This window comes from Ailuropoda melanoleuca, chromosome 3, assembly GCF_002007445.2.
Source record: "Ailuropoda melanoleuca isolate Jingjing chromosome 3, ASM200744v2, whole genome shotgun sequence".
NCBI lineage: Eukaryota > Metazoa > Chordata > Mammalia > Carnivora > Ursidae > Ailuropoda > Ailuropoda melanoleuca.
This window is the reverse complement of record NC_048220.1, coordinates 28,390,825-28,407,703: the sequence shown is the minus strand read 5'-3', so window position 1 is coordinate 28,407,703 and position 16,879 is coordinate 28,390,825. Positions and strand designations below refer to the sequence as shown.

General features: G+C 50.0%; 1 protein-coding gene across 1 annotated transcript; it reads left to right on the top strand.

Annotated features, from left to right (window-relative positions):
• The first annotated feature begins 390 nt into the window (after window positions 1-390).
• HBEGF (heparin binding EGF like growth factor) lies at window positions 391-11,550 on the top strand. Its single transcript, XM_002912619.4, has 5 exons — window positions 391-589; window positions 3,377-3,554; window positions 8,722-8,877; window positions 9,691-9,781; window positions 10,132-11,550. The coding sequence occupies exons 1-4, from the start codon at window positions 391-393 to the stop codon at window positions 9,761-9,763; spliced, it is 606 nt and encodes a 201-aa protein (XP_002912665.1). The 3' UTR covers window positions 9,764-9,781; window positions 10,132-11,550.
• Window positions 11,551-16,879: the final 5,329 nt, after the last annotated feature.

The window sequence follows — 16,879 nt, the reverse complement described above, 5'->3', positions numbered from 1 at the left end:
CACGCGAGTCCCAGCTAGGCTTGCACCCAGAGGCCGGCAGCAGAGCGAAACCGGCCGAATCTCCTGCGCGCCGCCCGCCCCGGCTACGGTGCCAGCGCCCCGTGGCCGCCGCCTCCAAAGTGATTGCTGCCTCGCCGCCTCCGCCGGGTCCAGGGCCATGAAGCTGCTGCCGTCGGTGGTGCTGAAGCTCTTTCTGGCTGGGTGAGAGGGCTGCCGACGCCCCCGGAGGTCGGGGGTGGGGGGTGGGGTTGGGGACACAGTGCTGGGGGGGCACAGGGGAAGGTCGCTGCAGCGACCCCAGCGCGGGCCACTTGGTGGGGCCCGTGCTCCCTGGCAGGAGGGCGCCAGCATTGGTGCGCGGCGACCTGGGGGTCTTGGAGAGGGGGTCTGATGCGGCCTCGCCCCTCACCCGCAGTGCTCTCGGCGTTGGTGACTGGCGAGAGCCTGGAGCGGCTTCGGAGAGGGCTGGCGGCTGGAACCGGCAACCTGGACTCTCCCACTGAATCTACAGACCAGCTACTGGCCCCGGAAGGCGGCCGGGGCAGGGAAGCCCTGAACTTAGAAGAGACAGACCTGGACCTTCTAAGAGGTGGGTGTGAGGCTGACCATCGTCGACCCTGCGGTGGGCAATTGGAGCATAAGTGGATGGTGGGTGCATGCTGTTTGCGCACACTTGTGGGTTGGGGGTATTCATGGAGGACTTCAAGGAGAAGCTGCTGAGCCTGACAAGCTTACTCGGGGTCCCGAAATGTGGGTTCCACTGTCGTTCTTGCTGTTGAGTCTCGCATGTCGACTTGCTGCCCTTTTGGGTAGTTTACAGCCTAGAGAAGGCAAGGTGTCTGGGGTCTTGTGCATTCCTCGGGCGTAAGCTGGAGGAAGGAGAGAAGAATGGTTGGGATGCTTTCCGTAGAGTTTCTATATAAAAATGGGTGCAAGTCTTAGTTCCTATATCAAATGACTATTATGTATAAAATGACAGCCATAGAGAGCCTAGGAACATAGTAGGTGTGCAGTCTTCTCCATCCGCCTGTCTCCAGGTTGGAGAAACAGAGGGGAATGAAGAACTCTTGGTCCCCCAGGTGAGGGCAGTATCTCTTCAGGAGCCTATGAGCGGTGAGCACAGTGTCCCTAGAGAGATAGAATGAAACGCCATGTGTCTACCAATCCTACCCAAAGGCTAGAGACTTCTGACCACCCTGAGTCCCTGAGAGAGACTCCAAGGGATGAAGGCCAGGTGGGACCCTGCAACCAGCGGATGGGGCTGTGGTTGAGTACAGGCACAGGGCAGAGTCCAGAGCCTCCAGCATCGCCCACTTGGCTGCCTCCAGCCACCTGAAGTGATTCTTGAGGGTGGAGCAGGGACGGAGCCCTGGAGCACCAGAATGACTAATTTGGTTGGAAAGATACCCACCTGTTCTAGCCCCGCCTGCTCCTCAGCCACGTTCCCCCTCCTTACCCAGAGCTTCCCTTAGGTGCTGTCTCTACTTCGCGTAAGTCAAAGGTCTGCTCCCAAGCCAAGCCTGTGCTGCCACCCTTCATTGTCTCCCCATAGCCTTCTTGGGTCACCCCTGGTCTGGAACAACCTGGATTCTCCTAGCCCTCTCCTCCTAGGCTGGGCAGAGCTGGGCTGTGACTCACCCTCCACCCACACGGCTGCTCCTCATACCTCTGCAGACTTGACTCACTGCTCCCTGTCCCTGGCAGGGGCCTCGCTGTCACTCTGTCACCCTCTTCCTCCCCTCTCTGGTTGGCTTGCCCCTCCTGCCACAGTTTTACTACAGCTCTGGTTACTCTGAGCATCTGCCTCATCTTCTGAGCTTGGAAGGGACTTGGGTCTACACCAGAGGAAACGGGACTGTGGGACTACTGGCACCTACCTTTCTTCCCTTCTCTTGGCTTTGCTGGGTGAAAGCTGTTTTTCAGGCCTGGGGATCCTATCATCTAAAATGAATAACTATTACCATTTATTAAGTACCTATTGTGTTCTAGGCACTCATTATGCTATTGTGGGTTGATTAATCCCGTAGCAACCCTCTGAGATTGAACTTCTGCTAGCCACTACTTACTGAAAAACCCCAAGATTCAGAGAGATTAAGCCACTTGCCCAAAAATCACAGGGCTGAAGTTGGAGCACAGGTGTGCTGACTTCAGAGCCCATTCATTGTCTCCTTCCTGGTTCAACATCCCGGGTGCTCTAGACTTGTCCAGGGGAAGGGACAGGGGTGCGTGAACAGTTTGGTATATTGGGAAAGAGCACTTCAGAGGCCACGTTTCTGATCTCAACCCTGCATGATCTTTACCAAATCACTGCCTTTCGGGACCGCGAATGTTTTACCTGAAAATGGAAAGCCATGTTATTCTTTCAAGTCACTTCCCGCTTGAGGACCCTGGGTCTCCAGTCTAATGTATGATGCTCACCCTTGCACCAGACACATGGCTACAGCCGTGGGCAGCAGGCACATTTTTTTCTGCTGGGAGCAGGGAAGAGAAGGCTGGCGTCAGACCCCTGATGGGCTGATGGGCGTAGCCCAGGGTCAATCCCAGCTGGGTGTCTGTGTGAGGCTGTTTTTCCCTCCTTTGAAGTGTGGAAGGAATGGGGGGAGTCATCATTGTTCCAGCTCCTTCTTGATAGTTCCTTACTTTCCATCTTTTGCCCCATTGTACGTACCATACTCCTCCAACCTAGAGAGCTATAAACAGGACATTTGGGGGTAAATGTACTAGAACTTCGAGAGAAGTGGTGAGCTGCAAAGGACACAGAACCAGGTAAATATTCTGCTTGAAGTCAAAAAAGCAAGGCCCTGACCAGGGATGGCCTGCTTGCGGTCCCTAAGCCTGGCTCTGGCCTGGGCTCATGGTACCCTGTTGCCTCAGAGGGTGGCCTCAGAGGGGGCCATCTGGACATGGACACTGTTGTTATTTTAGGACACCCCCCCAAAAAAAAAACCCTCCAAGTACCTTCTCCAGAAGCAATTTTTATCTCTGACACTGTCTTCCTGCAAGTGGGTCACTGAGTGCAGCATCAGGAAATGAGGTTGATTTAAGGCCAAAATAGCACCAAGTGGGCGTGGGGGAGTAGATGAGGATGGACAGTGGGGTGGGGGCGAGGTTGGTAGAACTGCCCAGTCAGCGACAGTCACTCAACAGAAGCTAGCATTGTTCGAACGAAGTTCTTAAACTGAGTCTGAGAAATGCTTTCCTTGGGACCCCTGTAGTCTGTTTCCTCCACTGCTTTCTGGTGGTTCTGCCCAGTCTTCCTTTGGCCCCGGGGAGGGAGGTGGGATCAAAGAGTAGGTATTCCTTCCAGACAGGGTGCTGTTCTGAGTCTTTCCCCCAGGAGAGTCAGACTTAACAGGAGGATCCTTTTCTCCTGCAGCTGCTTTCTCCTCCAAGCCACAGGCTCTGGCCACACCCAGCAAGGAGGAGCGTGGGAAAAAAAAGAAGAAAGGCAAGGGCTTAGGGAGGAAGAGAGACCCATGTCTTCGGAAATACAAGGACTTCTGCATCCACGGAGAATGCAAATATGTGAAGGAGCTCCGGGCTCCCTCCTGCATGTAAGTGTCGCTTCCCTGGGCTGACTCTGCTCTGCACACTCTTTGTCAGTCACGTGGCTGTTCCTTGTTGTCACTGTTCCTTGAATTGATAATTCTACCCAGTTTCTTCTCAATTGTTAGGCGGAAGTTGGGAGGAGGGGAAATATTTTTAGTCAGCGGAAGGGGCTCTCCCCCGCATGGGATGTAATTTCCTGTGGTGTAGGTTTGTGACGCTCTTTCATCCTTGGGGACATTTCCTGCTTGCTCAGACATGAACTTGTGGCTAGGAGAGCTGATACCTGCAGGCAGGTCCTTCCTTCAGTCCTACCTCATGCCCTACTTCAGTGGGAGAAGCCAGTAGGCCACATGGCAGAGTAGGCTTCCTGGTGGAGCAGAGCTCCTGTGGCCTCCTTTCCCAAGCCCTGTAGGCAGGTATGAGGTGCATGTAGACTCACGCCGTGCAGATGTGTGTGCTCGGACATATGTGCGCTCATATGAGAGCGTGTGTGGGTTGATCTGAAGGCATGGCAGGACCACAGAGAAAGCAATCATCGTGGGAGCAGGAAGAAGCCCCTTCGTCTCTTCTTCCTCATCCTAGCAAGGGCCAGGACGTGGGGGGACAGAATGGGTATTGGCCTTTGGCCATGGGATTGGGAGAACACTTCCTTTGTGCAAGATTTACAGGAAATGGAACCCAACCCAGTAGGCATCAGCCCCTGGTCAGGCAGCACCACCCTTTCCCTGGGTGGAGGGGTCATGGGTTCCCCAGCTATTCTGCTAGGCCAAGCCCAGCAAGCGGCTGCCTTGGCACCCCTCAGGGGTGACGGCACTGCCATGCTCTCTGGCAGGCATAATGTCGCCACTGTGCCTTAGGCCAACACCCACACTCGACTACAAACATCCACTCTCTTCCTCTGGGCACAAGATCCCTATAGAGAGACAGGCTTTGTGACTTGGGAGACTCTGGACAGGGCCAGGAGACTATGAGGTGCGTACCACCTCTCAACCCGTCACGAAGGCTGGCTGCCTGGCATCTCTTCCTACTATGATTAGTACTGATCCCTTGGCTTTTAAAGCTTCGCTGGCCTGTCTGATCTCACATAGCAAAGCTGCCCTGTGTTTGGCAATTGGCAGACAGACCCATCCCTCTCTACCATGTCCATGATCACTCTTGTGTCGTCCCCTATAGCATCCTCGTCAGGAGCTTGGTATTAGAGGGAGTTGCTTTGGAGTAACATAGACCATCCCCACATTATTCTTCCCAAGGCCTTGGGATAGGGTAGGAAATGTTCGTCTTAGATTTGTAAAATGCCATCGTTAGCACAGGATGGAGGCAGTGACTCTGAGGGTAGTCGAGGTGGATTGAGGCCAGAAATCTGTTTGGTTCAAACTGGTCCAGGGCTTGGGTATATGGACTTTGACTGCTTCACTGAGAACCTTCGTAAGGCTGCTATCCTGGAGAGCTGGGCTTGACCCACCAGCTAAAGCCAGTAGTTAAGGGCGCCCGGGGCCATGGTGGTCCTAGGGATAGTGATGAGAACCGTGAAGCCGCCTTCTCCCCTTTGCCCCATCACTTCACAATAACGTTCACTATGAGCTGAGCCCAGCAGGTATGTGTTCAGTACCCACCTGGCGCCAGCTCTTCTAGGGAATGGGGAATTATAGTCATGTCCTGGGATTCCCAAAAGCTCAAGGGGGGTTGGGGTTGGCAGGGCTTGCTATCTCTAGTTGAAAGGTGAGGATGCTAGAGCCAGGAAGTAGGAAGTGATTTGCCTGAGATCAACAGCTAAATAAATGGATGGAAGCGGGACAAGGATTCAGGTGCCTGACTTCCAGTCCCGCATGCTTTTCATACCCCCAGGCTGTATTGGGTGTTGGCTTGTGTCCTTCTTCCCTATCTGTCCTTACAAAGTTTGAATAGGATTTTATAGAGGACAGCTGTTATGTTGGAGGTCTCCTAAGGCTTTCACTACCCTAAGAGCGTAGCAATCTGATTTGAAGACTTTGTCTCTGCTTCCCAGGCAGATTTTCTAGGGGCTGGACTCTGTGCCTGCTTTGGCTACCTCCTGCCTCCGGCCTTTGGAACTCAGGGCAGAATGCAGCAAGAAGACACAGAGCTCCTGGTGGGGGAAATGTGGTATCTGGTCACCTACCTTTGGGGCCCTTTGTTGCTCCTCCTTCGCTCTAGACCCAGGAACCACCAGCCAGGGTGTGTCCAGGCTGTCCTGAGCAGCTCGAGGCTGGATGGCTTCCTCACCCAGTCCTCCACCGCCACCATACACAGGAAAACCCTTTTGTGTCACCAGCCAAAAGTTGCCCTCAAAGAGCAGTTTCCTGGGGCTCCTGACTGGCTGCTGACCCAGAAACTGGCTGCAAAGTTTCCTGTGGCCGGAGGAAACCTGGAGGCAGGCAGGCTGAGGAGAACTCAGCTGAAAGACAGGCGTGGGGCCTTCCCTTGGCCTCACTGGCCAGATGCTGAGAAGGAACGGCGAGCCCCCTTCTCTTTGGCTCCATCTGACTTCAGTGCCCCATTCCTCAGGGCAGTGCCCTCTGGAGTCCTATTATATAATAACTCACACATATGTGGGACTTGGCCTTTTGTTAAGGGTCATTAAGTGTAGTATCTCATTTGACCTTCAAAATACTCTCGTGAAATAAGTATTTATTATTCCTGTGTTTTACATGAGTAAACCAAAGCTTGGAGAGGTAAAAGTAACTTGCTCGAGATCACCTGGCCAGAAATAGCAGCAAGACATGAGGTACGGGGCGGAGAAACCCAGTCTGGAAGATGTCTCTGCACCCTAGAGGGTTCTTACTTCCATTGTAATACAAGTTCTGAAATGGGTCACAAACATCAGTAGGAGGACTACGTTCCAATTTGGTGGGTTGCTGGCTCTGAGGAAGACACATGATCTTGCCCCCACCCGGGATGCCTGGAACGTCCTCATCCCCCCTCCTTCACCAGGGAAGCCAGGAGTCATCTGCAAAGGGAGGGGGAGGTGGGTAATATTAGGATGTTTACATTATTATCCCTTTGACTCAGGGTGGGGGTGGAGGGATTATGTAACTGAATTGCGGGACTCTGAGACCAAGCTTTATTTCTATCATCTGAGTAACTACCTGTGGGGTTTGAGTGATGGCTGGAAGTGAAAAACAACCTCAGCTTCAGCTTCCCTTCCCCCACCAGGAGAGCATAGCTTCTGAAGTCATCTAGACTGCTGGGTTGAATCCTGGCTCTACCTCTCACTAGCTGCGTAACGGTGGGCAAGTTAGCTAAGAACTTAAGCCTCAGTCTCTCCATCTTTAAAATGGGGATAGTAACTCCTGCTTCACAGAGATGTTTTTAAGATTAATTGAAATGATTCTCGTAAAGCAGTTAACACAGAGTACTTGGCTCACTGTAAGCCTTTAATGTTTGCTATGTATTATTCAAGTTAATAATAATAAGTCAAAGAGCAGGGTCAGACAGCCCAAGGAACCTATCGCCTCATCAGATATGTGTTTCCTTGGGGTAATCTGCGCTGTTCAGAGTGGAAAGAATCATGAATTTGGAATCTGCTAAGACTGGTTTCTAGTCTCAGCCTTGTTGCTTCTTAGTTTGCTGCTTTTGGTAAATCACAATCCCTCTGACCCTTAATCTGTAAAACGGGGCTGTACCTGCCTACTAGATGTTCTGAGCCTCAGTTGAGCTAGCAGATAAGGATGGTGCCTTATAAACTTTAAACTGCTGTGCGTAAGGGATTCTCCAGGGCCAGAGAGCTTCCTCTGTATCCTGTCAGGTTGGGGGGCGCTGTTTTGCCCACCTTGGCCAATGGGACAGATTTATGGAGAGGCTGGGCACAGAGCCGTGTGCCCCGCTGTTGTCTGTATATGGGACTGACCCCCGTTCATCCTACAGTGTGGGGTGGTTCCCCAGAGCAGCCCGGAGGAGCCGAGGCAGGGAGAGGTGCTTGGCACTCAGCAGCGGTGGCCTGGCCCCTCTGCTGCTGCCCTGTCTGGATAGGGGTGCCTCTCGGCAAGAGGAAGGGATTCCTTGCTCTGAGGTTCCGCATGCACAGCCTGCTTCCCAGAGGAGGAACAGCTCAGAATACAGGGCCACCAGCTTCTTGGGGCTCCCATCAGCAAGCTGGGGGCCCGAAGTCCCCAGGTAGATGGTGCCAGTGCAGTTGTGGGTGTGACTGGGGAGCACACTGAGCTCAGAGTCAGACAAACTGACACCACACTTCTGCTCTGCAGTGTCCATGGGGAAGAGAGCTCTGCCTTGCCGTGACGTGGGGGGCTGCCACCTACATCAAAGGGCCTCTCGGGCGCGCGGATACGGGAAGGGACACGAATGTGCTTGTTCAACTGAACGCGCTTCCAAGTCTTCCTAAGCGCTTCGAGGAAATACTCTATGTCAGAAGAGGCATTTGCCATCTGATTGATGTCTTGAGTGTGAAAAGCCAGAGGGTTGTTTCTGACATTTTTCCATGCTCTGGCAAGACAGCTGGGCAAGAAGAAGTTACCTTGGTTTTGTTTGCTTTGTCCTATGATGGAGGACACCAGATAGCCCAGGGTTCAGAGGCCAAAAGTTGATGTGAAGCTCTCAAATTGGGCCCTGCACCCAGAGGGAGCTGGGAGTTCAATGAAGGGAACTTGAGAAAAATGACTCCTGGCAAAGGAACGGGACCTATTAATAGGATGGGCCGTGGCTGAGAGGGACTGAGGGCTGGAAGCAGTGGTGGAGAAGGCTGGGTTTATTTCTGGGTCAGAGTTAAGGGGCCTCACTAGAGGGAGTGATACTCAGTCCCCTCAACTCAACCCACCAGCTGATGGACCTAAGTCTTCTGAGGGACTTAAGCAGCATGTCTTAATACACATGTAATAAATCATCCACACATGGAACATATGTAGCTTGGACCTTGAAGTCCTCCCTCACTCTTTCCCCTGCCTGGAGCAGGAATCTTGAGCCAGAGAACCAGAGGGAATGGAAAGGGGGGCGAGGAAAGCCATAGAGCCTTCAGAGGGGCTTTTCGGGGGTCTTCTCCTAGACTCCTACCAGAAGGATAGAGGAAGGGTGGGGAACCAGGCCAGGGATTGATAGGCTGAGGCTGTGAGGACTGGGATCTGGCTTAGGTAGGAGGGCCATTTCCTGTAGAGAGAGGCCAAACCACTAAGCTCATCTCTGCTTTGTCCTGTCTTGAACCAGCTGCCACCCCGGTTACCACGGAGAGAGGTGCCATGGGCTGAGCCTCCCAGTGGAAAATCGCTTATATACTTATGACCATACAACCATCCTGGCTGTGGTGGCCGTGGTGCTGTCATCTGTCTGTCTGCTTGTCATCGTCGGGCTTCTCATGTTTAGGTGAGTATTGGGGCCCCCTGCAGGCTGTTTCTGCAAATCACTCCCATTCCTCCTCCCGCTAGGTCCTCTGCCTGTGATCACATGAGCCCTCCAACCTCCCAAATTCCAGGCTAGGAACCTGACTGACATTCCTGAGTACAGGTTCTCTAGGAACCGAGCTTCTTTGGCCTGACATGAGTCCAGCGTCCAGAGCCCAGGGCAAAGATTGCCAGGTCATAGCAGGTCCTGCTGTTCACAGCTTTTCACAGCAGGCCTAGTAACCCACCCGTGGGGTCTACCTCTTCACGCAGTTCTTTCCCTTCACTCTGTTCTTTGATGGCGTTAGTGTGTGGTTTGATAGACAAAGTATGGGTGGTATATGGCTGTTGATATATCCTTTCAATTCTGAGGCATCTCAACTTCAGGCCATGCTTCCAGTCTAGGTTATGTTCTAGATTGGGGGAGACCTACCAAATACCCTGCCTGTTTCCAAGCCCTAAAATTCATCTGCTGTGAGACCTGGACCAAGTTACCTGTCGCTGTGAGGGCTGTAATCTTACAGTGATCGTAATCTGTCTACCTGCCTCATAAGGCTATTCTGAGGATCATGTAAACGAGGTCAAAGTTCTAAGCAAATTATAGCCTGCTGTTAGAGACAGGCATTCCTGGGGGCAGTTGGGCCTTTGACCAGAGGCCTGTTGGGCTGCCATACCCTCTTGGCTTTTCCAAGTAATGGAGGGAACCATCGTGGCAGTGTCCCTTAGAAGGATCTTCTCTGGGACCTGTGCCCTGTAGTATCAGGCAGAGCTTGCTCACAAAACTTGTCTCCTTCAGGTACCATAGGAGAGGAGGTTATGATGTGGAAAGTGAAGAGAAAGTGAAGTTGGGCATGACTACTTCTCACTGAGAGAGACCTGTGCTCAAGGTAACGGTTCATCCTTTGCCCCATGGCACCATCACCATCTTCCCCAGATCTGTTTCAAGGCACTCTGAATTCTTCTCTCAACCTATGGGTTGGGGGGCAGGCTACTATGGAGTCAGGGTCTTATTGCAGAATGGTTTTCAAAAAGGTTTTCAGTAGGTCACCTCCACTTGGGGTGACAGCTGCTAGAGAAATATCCAAGAGAGATACCTGAGACGACAGCTTCTCCCATCCTTGTCCCCGCTTCTGCCCATTCCCAGATGATCTTCCTACTTCATAAGACTGGAACTGGGAAGCTCTTAAAACCTCTTAAGACTGGATCTAGCTTTAAATGCTTTCCTCTTGTGCTTTAGGAATCTGCGGGGGGACTGCTACCTCTGAGAAGCTGATCGTACACTCTGCAGAGGGAAAGAACGTCACAGCTAGTCAGGAAGACTCCTTCGTTCCCAGTTGCTATCTAGTTTGGGCCTCCCATGATTGCTTTGCCAAAATACCAGAGCCTTCAAGTGCCAAACGGAATCTGTCAAAATGGGATCTTGGCCAGAAGAAAGCAAAAGTGAGAGACCTTCAGGCCCTTCTGATTTCCCTCCTCCAAACCCCACGTATGCCCATAAGTTTGTTTAAGCAATTAACTTCTGGATTCAGATGCCAGTTAAATTCCATATGCTCCAGGATCTTTGGCTGATAAAAAAAGAAGGAGAGGAAGAAGGAAAGCTTTGTGGATTGGAAGAAGGTGACAAAGATTGAGAAGCCACGTACTCAAGTAGCCACCAAGGGATCTGCCATTTGGACCCTCTAGCGTTGGATTTGATGAGCAAACTGTGAAATACCACAAGCCCGAGAACTCTGAATTTTGGGACTTCTACCCAGACGGAAAGATAACAACTATTTTTTGTTTGTTTGTTTGTAAAATGCCTCTTAAATTATATATTTATTTTATTCTATGTATGTTAATTTATTTAGTTTTTAACAATCTAACAATAATATTTCAAGTGCCTAGTCTGTTACTTTGGCAATTTCCTGGCCCTCGACCTTGTCTACCCCACCATCTGGCTCAGCGTCGCACCCCAACTCTGAGATGGTTCTGTGACCCATCTGTAGTAACCTGTTCTCTGTCCACGTTTCCGAAGATCTTCCACCGTCCCAGTGCCACAGGGGGAGGTCAGTAGAGTCGAGATATAGGAATAAACATTGTCAGATCCACTCTATGAGTTGGACTGCGGTCTTGCCTAGGCGATTTTGTCTACCGTTTGTGTTTTGAAAGCCCATGGTGCTGATGTCCAAGGGTAACAGATATCGGTGTTTGCCTATGTCCTCTCCCTGCCGAATCTCATAAAAGGTTGGGCTTCCATGCGCGCAGCTCTCCTGGCTCCGCAACCCCCATGGCCCCAGGCCCACAGAGTGGGAACCCCCTCTTCCCTGTGTCAAGACATTTCTCTTACTCCTGCCATTCTTCTGGTGCTACTCCATGCAGGGGTCAGTGCAGCAGAGGATAGACTAGAGAAGGTATTCGTAAAGAAAAAGGCTGAGGAGGAGCAGGAAACAGTGGAGCCAGCTGTTCTTGTTAACCGATGACCGACCAGTTACTACAGAGTGTGGAGGTGAGGAGGGCTTTTGTGTAACACACCCACCTCACCAAAACTAAAAAGGTATGCTGTCATGGTCCCTTCTGGAAGTTTCTGGTGCCATTTCTGAACTGTTACAACCTGTATTTCCAAACCTGGTTCATATTTATATTTTGCAATTCAAATAAAGATAACCCTTACTCCATAGACTTCTGTCTGCTTGTTTTATCTGGGGACTGGTTTAACATAGGTAGTTCCTAAACCCTGAGTCGATATTAGGCTCTATGCCAGGCCTTTTTATGTACGCTATCTCAGTATCCTGGACAACAGTGTGATGCAGGTACTATCACCATCCCATTTTTCCAGAAGAGAAAGCTGAGGCTCAGAGAGGTTATGTAACTTACCTGAAGATACACAGTTGGCAAGTGACAGACCTGGGACTGGCAGTCTGACTGCAATTATTTGTCTTAATACTTATACCACCTCTGAGACAACAGAAAGTAAGGCTTTCACATAGGAATTTTTTTTTAAGATTTTATTTATTTGACAGAGAGAGACAGCCAGCGAGAGAGGGAACACAAGCAGGGGGAGTGGGAGAGGAAGAAGCAGGCTCCCAGCGGAGGAGCCTGATGTGGGACTCAATCCCAGAATGCTGGGATCACGCCCTGAGCCGAAGGCAGACGCCCAACGACTGCAGCACCCAGGCGCCCCCACATAGGAATTTTAGCTAGCTGTAATCAGGAAAGACGTCCGCCCATTCAGTCAATAGACTCTGGACTCAGGGCCTGGTCCTGTGCTATATACACAATGAGGCATTGCCCCTGGTGGAAACAGGGCACCTTTGACTTCCCTCTCATGCTCCACAACCAATCTATCAGCAAACCTTGTCACCCCTACCTTTAGAATATACACTGGACAGAGCCACTTCTGATCACTGCTCCTACCATCACCCCCATCCAGTTCACCATCATCTCTGGCTCAAACTCTTAGGACAGCCGCCTGTCTCCTTTCTTCCACCTTGCTCCTGTATAGCCCATTTCTAACATAATAGCCAGAGCGATCATGTAAAACGTAATCCAGCTCTTGTCTGCCTTGCAGGCTTTCCCTGACCAACCTATTAGACAATAGCACATTCCTCACCCACCCTGTTCTTCTTATTCTCCTTACATTGCTTTCTTTCCCACCAGGGCCCTTATCACCACTAACATATTCTTCTTTGTTGATTGTCTATCTTTTCCTGCTAGAACGCTAGCTTCATGAAGGTAGGGGTGCTTGCGTTGCTCCAATCCCAGATTGTAGGCATTAGGTAGTTGTCATATGGATGAATGCATGTACGAAATAACTAAAATCTACTCAAAGGCCAGCAAGTGGACAGGTGTGTGATCCGATGCTGCCGTGGAAGTGTGGTTAGGTTTAAAGAAGGGCGTCTGTTGGGGAGGGTGGGTGGGATGACAGGATAAAAGTGGAATTTGGGGCAGATCATCTGGCCACGGTGTCCTGGGTAGATTGGAGGCAGAGAGATGCACTGGGAGGTCTTCGGACAAGTGCCACTGGACTGCCCCCTCTTCATCCTCTTCTCTTAGAGAGTTGTGATACTCTAAAATTTCTCCAGAAGCCTTATACTTTTTTTATAAAAAGATTTTATTTATTTGACAGAGAGAGAGCACAAGTAGGGGGAGGGGCAGGCAGAGGGAGAGGGAGAAGCAGGCTCCCCACTGAGCAGGGAGCCTGACACGGGGCTCAATCCCAGGACCCTGGGATCACCACCTGAGCTAAAGGCTGATGCTTAACTGACTGGGCCACCCAGGTGCCCCAGATCTTATATATATTTTGATATGCTTTTAAAACTTTGGAGACTAGGGGCGCCTGGGTGGCACAGCGGTTAAGCGTCTGCCTTCGGCTCAGGGTATGATCCCGGCGTTCCGGGATCGAGCCCCACATCAGGCTCCTCTGCTATGAGCCTGCTTCTTCCTCTCCCACTCCCCCTGCTTGTGTTCCCTCTCTCGCTGGCTGTCTCTATCTCTGTCGAATAAATAAATAAAATCTTAAAAAAAAAAAAAACTTTGGAGACTAATAACTACCAGAGCTGAACATGTGCACATCCTATAAGCCAGAAGTTCCACTCCTAGGGGTACACACAAGAGAGATGAATCCATATATTTACCAGAAGACATATACAAGAGTGATCTTAGCATTACTTACAATAATTAAAAACTGGAAACTACCCTGAAACCCATCACTATTTGACAATGAATTGAATAAATAAATTGTGGTATATGCATGCAATGAAATACTAACTAGCAATGTGGATGAATCTTAAAACATAATGCTGAGTGAAAAATCCAGACACAAAAGGGTACCTTCTCTGTGATTCTACATACTTAAAATTTTAAAACTGGGGGCACCTGGGTGGCTCAGTCAGCTAAGCGTTTAACTCTTTGCAGCTCAGGTCATGATCTCAGGGTTGTGGGATGGAGCCCTGTCTCTGTTCCGCCCTCCCCACAGAGTCCTCTTGAGATTCTCTCTTTCTCCCTCTCCCTGGGCCCCTCCCCTCACCACTTGCGCATGCTCTCTCTCTCTCAAATAAATAAAATCTTTAAATTTTTTTTTAAAAATAAAATTTTAAAACAGGTAAAACTAATCAATGGTGAAAGAAATCAGAAAGGAAATTCCCGTTGGGATCAGTAGTGACAGGAAGGGGACAAAACAGGGTGACTCCTGGCACTCTGATTAACGTTATGTTCCACAATCTGGTTGCTGACTACCTGGGAGTAGTCACTTCGAGAAAATTCAGTTGAGTATGGTTTGTGCATTTCTCTCTATGTATTAACCCGCAATAAAACTTGGACTGGGGACTGTTTTGGCATTTGTAGTATATAAAGCTCTGTAAAGTGCCAGTGTATGCGGTAATCAGGGAAAATAGTACCGATGTCTGAAATAGCTGTGGAGCAGTGAGTTCCTTTGAACTCTTTGCGGGGCTCCCTCTCCTGCTCCTAGCTTACACCAGGCTCCGCTTTTCAGACACACTTTGTTTCTCCAGCTAACGTTTCCTGCGGCCTCTGGGCTTCCTGCCTTTCAGGGGCTCTCTCCTGACATTGCTGCTGCTGGGAGACCCCCTGGGCATCTCCTTGGCTGATACGGTGGCTCTGGGAGCCTCTGAACTTGCAACCTCTTATCGGGATTGGCTCGCAGTAATCTGGCCCTTCTGTGCACTGAGAAACACCTACCTCTTCTCCAACGGGCTTCCCCTTTCGCGGCTGTTGCCATACTTTCTTTTATAATGTTCATCACAATCATTATTAGGCTAATAATCAAATAAGTATTTGATATTCATGGAGTGCTCACTAAGCCGGTCCCCTGGGCCACACACTCTACAAGCGTCACCTCGGTCGCGTCTCATCATGACCTAGTGGGTGGGTGCTCTGACTACCCAGGTTGTGGATGCCTTAGATGAGTGGTCAAGTCCGGATGTTAACTCAGAAGCTTAACTCCCAAGCCTTCACTCTAACCACTAAGTTCCATTCCCAAATGAGTTCTTCGGGCCAGACTTGTTTTCTCTTCTTCCCGTATTCATCCAGAAACAATGCTACAGTGAGGAGCTCATAGGAAAGGGATCTTAGGAAACGACTCCTTAGAGCCCAAGAGTTTCCTCCCCTGCCCCACATTTACAAATTCACGGGAGGAGATGAGACGTGTCTTATCAGGGTACAGGCGAAGGAACAGGAGGGCAGGCTGCACGATCTTGGGTCTGAGTCCAGGCTCCCCTGTGCATTAGGGAGTGCCCTCATGCATGATACCTGACCTCTCTGAACTTGTCTCCCTGCTTATAAAAGAGGTACTAAATATATCCACCTCGAGGAGTTGCAAAAATGATATCTGTGAAGAAAGTGTCTAGCTCAGGGCCAGGCACATGCTAGACACTCAGTAAATGTTGGCGATCTTTAGCAACTTGTCCAAGGAACTAACTAGAGGCACACCGGGCATTGAAACCCAGCCTTCCAATTCCTAGCCCACAATTTTTTTCCTTAAAACACAAACAATGCTTCTCAATCAGTGTTTTACATTTTAATGTCAACTGTGGCTTCAAAGGAGCTTTAAAGGGTCTTAATAAATATTTGTGGGTTTAAGAAGCCCGGGAACAGCAACTCTGTCCAAATATATCACTTCAACTCGGCTGGCCTGAAATTCTTCACTTTGTCAACAATGCCTGAAATTCAAGCTTCCTGTTTGGGAATGCTGATACTTCTGGGAATAGCCAAGCACCAAGAGGCTGAGATTCTTTGCTGGTATAATTCATTTCAGCTTCATTCATTCAGCAAACATTTGTGGAGGCCTCCCTATCATCTTCCAAATGAAATCCATGCTCTGAAGGAGAGGGCATTTTGATGGAGCGAGGGTGGGGGAAGAAAAGAAAGAGAAGTACTTTGGAGCAAGGGCATTCATTCATTCATCCACAAAATTGAGTGAGCACTTATAGCGTGCCAGGTACTATTCTTATCACTGGAGAACAGTGGCGAGACTGAACATGGACCAACAATACATGTATAAATAAAGAAATAGGATAACTTCAGAAATAAATAACACACGCACACACATACACACACAAAAGAGCAATGTGCTAAAAAGTCACTGGGGACAGAATTAATTTATAGAGGCAGCTCAAGGAAGGTCCCTCTGAGGAGGTAACACCTGAACCAAGACAAGATGAGATCAGGCATATGAAGGCCCTGAGACAAAAATAAGCATAGTTTGTTTGAAGGACAGAAAGGGACCCCTGAGCTGCAGCATAGTCGTCGAAGGTCGAAGAGGGAGGCAACGACCAGATCATGTAGGGCTTTGCAGACCATGGTGAACAATTTGGAAGCCAATGGAATGTTTTGAGCACGAGAGTGATGGGATTTGATTCATCTTTTACAAATATGACTCTGCTATGCACAGAAAGGGTTCTAGGGGGCAAAAGTGGAAGAAGCAAGACCAGTTCGGAGGCCTTTGCCGTCACCCAGGCAAGACATGCTGGTGGCCAGGAATACAGTAGTAGGAGAGGGGGTGGTGAGAAATGGTCAGATGCAGGATATGTTTTGGAGGAATCACCTGTAAGACACACTGATGGCTGGAATGTGGGTGTTATGGGAAAAGAGGAATCAAAGAGGAGTTCTTGGATTTTAACCTGATTAACTGGGTAAATGATGGTTCTATTCATCAAGATGGGAAGAAATGGGGGAGGAGTTCATGGGGACCATAGAAATAAACATTATTTTGTGGACGTATTAAGTCCATATGGGGTGAAGGAGGGCACTATGGAGAGGGCAATGAGAGGAAGGGGGATGCAAGCAGGAAAAAAAAAGAGGCAAAAGTGTAAATAAGAAGGACCTGAAGACAGAAACAAATGAGGACACCTGACATTTCTATGGTGTTTCACAACTCCGAAGGGTACTCCTATTATAGAATCTTACTTAATCTTCAGAGTGCTGCAGGTAGTATTCTTTTCCCCAGAGGGCCCTGAGGTTCAGAGGGATAGAGTATGTGGCACAGGACC